The sequence below is a fragment of the Melampsora larici-populina genome (assembly GCF_000204055.1).
Source record: "Melampsora larici-populina 98AG31 unplaced genomic scaffold MELLAscaffold_222, whole genome shotgun sequence".
NCBI lineage: Eukaryota > Fungi > Basidiomycota > Pucciniomycetes > Pucciniales > Melampsoraceae > Melampsora > Melampsora laricis-populina.
In genome coordinates, this window is record NW_006768979.1 from 1 (window position 1) to 2,608 (window position 2,608).

A 2,608-nucleotide genomic window follows, 5' to 3' on the forward strand; every position below is an offset into this window, starting at 1 on the left:
CAGTCTCCGCTTGACTTCCATACATTTCTCGATTTCTGTTGGTAAATCCTTTCAACGAGAATCAAAGACTTTGTTTTAAGACTCTTTCTTCTTCTCATGGCTTTCTCTCATCATAAAAGGAGTTTATTTTCTACGATTGAGTTTATTGAATTTCAAGAAGATGAAATTACAAACTTTCGTAGAATTCATCCTAGATACCAGTTAAATTGTTTAGGTGAATTTTGTGATGAATATGGATTTGAAAGGGTTGAATGTACAAGAAAGAAAGAGATTCATTTACAAGATCATCAAGGAAATCCAAACCAGACAGAATTTAATCAAAACTCTCATTGGACTTGTTTTGCTCTTTATACAAATTTGGATGATTTAGAAGAAAAGGTTTTACTTGAGGATGATCAGGTTCAGTTTGATTGTGAAGGTTGGAGACATGATGATGATCCTTACATACTTCAAGGTGATTGTTCATTTTTGTTCATTCATCCTGCATTCTTTGTTGAAATCCACTTATTGATGTCTTTTTTCTTGCTTAGGATCCTGTTCTTTGAATTATACTTTTGCTTCTGATAAAGCTATACAAAAACAAACTTTACAAAACCAAACAACAATTCTAACAACTCAAGATTTAACAAATGGTTTGTAAAGTCCTTCAAATTCCAATCCATTAGCATAGGATTTCTGAAATTCTAGATACTGAGAAATACTTTTCTTTTAGATCAAAAATCATTTTGGTTATTCACAACTTTATCAGCCTTTTTCTTCGTTTTCTTCATATGCAAACTCTCCAAAACCAAAATCAAAATTGCCATCAATTCAATTTGGTTTGTCATCCTTATTGTAATTGAACATTATCAAAATAGGATTAAGAACACAATCAATTCTATCAAAACCTTTTTCTTGGAAGGTTTCTTTGGTCAACTTCTGGTGTTTTTGAATCTTAAGAAGGAAAAATTGAGTTGAAATCTAAAAACATGTTGATTGATGTAAATATTTCTTGATATTTTGGATTTTTTTGTCTTTCTTCTTTGAATTTAAATATTGAAGGACATTCATGGACACCTTTTTTTGATTTGTTTTTGTAAAACTTTCTCAAATGTTATTTATTTTTCTTTTATTCACTTTAGATTTTGTGTTGTATGATCCTCAATCAAAACCAAACTTCAGTTGTATGTAACCTGGAATTCTCAATCAAATATGAATTGTCACCCATGACATGCTGGTTTTTTAAAGTGTACTGATCCTGGAGTGTTGAAGAAATAAAAAGATCAAGGGAACCTGAAATAAAGAATTGAGACAAAGGGGTATAAGTAGTAGATGTAGACATCTACTTACCAGGTTTTTCCAAAAATAGTTGCCAAACCAAAAGATCTATGGCATTTCTATAACATGACCCAAAAAAATGTACGGCTCATTCAATTTCAGGTGGACCTTGTTTAGTAGCCTTGGAATATTAAAGTACATTGTCAGTGTCTCATGGGTATGAATTGTATTTCTTTTGTGTCTTGATTTCTTCTATGTCTGCTACAGTGTAAGGGTATATCTCACAGTTAGTCATCATTAGTTATGGGTTATGGGTTTAGTCATTCAAAGTTTAGTCATCTAGTTGACATGGCCCCCAAGTTACATTTCTCCTTAAGGAGATTCTCCTATTGGGAGCCAGGTAAGCACATCATCTTATAATTCATTTCTTTTACTCTTGTTTTGTGGATTCTTTGTTAGTTGGTAGCTCATTAGGAAGAGATTCTCCTACTGGGAGCCAGCTGTTTGGAAATATAGAGATGTTTTAATGGTGATTCTGAGCTTTTGAGATGCACCAATATCCTTAGTGAAGGTTCTCTCATTGGAACCTTACAATCTTTTCACCAATACCCTCAAAACAATAACCTTTTTTTCTTTTTCATAGTCTCAACCTTGAATTTCCAAAAAATTGCTGTACACCCTGTTCCGATTGAATCCTATTAGACTCAACCTGTCAATCCTGCCATGCTGTTTTCTTGTTCTGCTCTTGAATGTCAGATTGGCATAATCTCCCCAAGAACTACTCTGACAATCCAATTGAAAGCTTTCCTACACCAATCTTGTTTAAATCAACAAACCAATCAGCCAACAACTAGTCATCACTGCTGCCAGCTCCACGTTATAACTGGAAGCCGGAAGCTCCGGAGACGCCAGTATCAGAATACCGCGAACTATCATCCAGAAAAGCTATTGTTACCCTGCCATCAACCAGTGATCAGCCTGTACCGCAAACTCCATGTCTACCATCTTCAATTCCTGTTAACGTCTCAAGAACCAGCTATAAGGAGATTGTTCAACAATCTCTCAATTGTCTGCAAGGAAGATACACCAAGGAAACCAGTGGACTTACACACTACTCCGCAAACACCAGGAGCTTTTGTTTTTACTCCAAAGCCAAGAGAACCACAACCAATGGCAGAGCCGTCATAACCAGCTGCAAACACAGCCCCCAATCACAGGTCACTGGCAGGCCAGTGCATCCCAGAAACCTGAGAATATTTTGAATCTGTTTTGAATTGGATATCAAATGGATATCACCCACAAATTGAGAAGTTATTTAGATAATACCAAATTGAGATGATGTCATACAGCT

The 2,608-nt window shown here is 35.1% G+C and overlaps 1 protein-coding gene across 1 annotated transcript; it reads left to right on the forward strand.

Annotated features, from left to right (window-relative positions):
• Positions 1-96: 96 nt before the first annotated feature.
• MELLADRAFT_114546 (uncharacterized protein) lies at positions 97-1,171 on the forward strand (the record flags this gene model as incomplete). The annotated part of the gene is made up of 3 exons (XM_007419507.1): positions 97-454; positions 531-632; positions 1,122-1,171. 3 exons carry the CDS (start codon positions 97-99, stop codon positions 1,169-1,171), a joined length of 510 nt encoding a protein of 169 aa, XP_007419569.1.
• Positions 1,172-2,608: the final 1,437 nt, after the last annotated feature.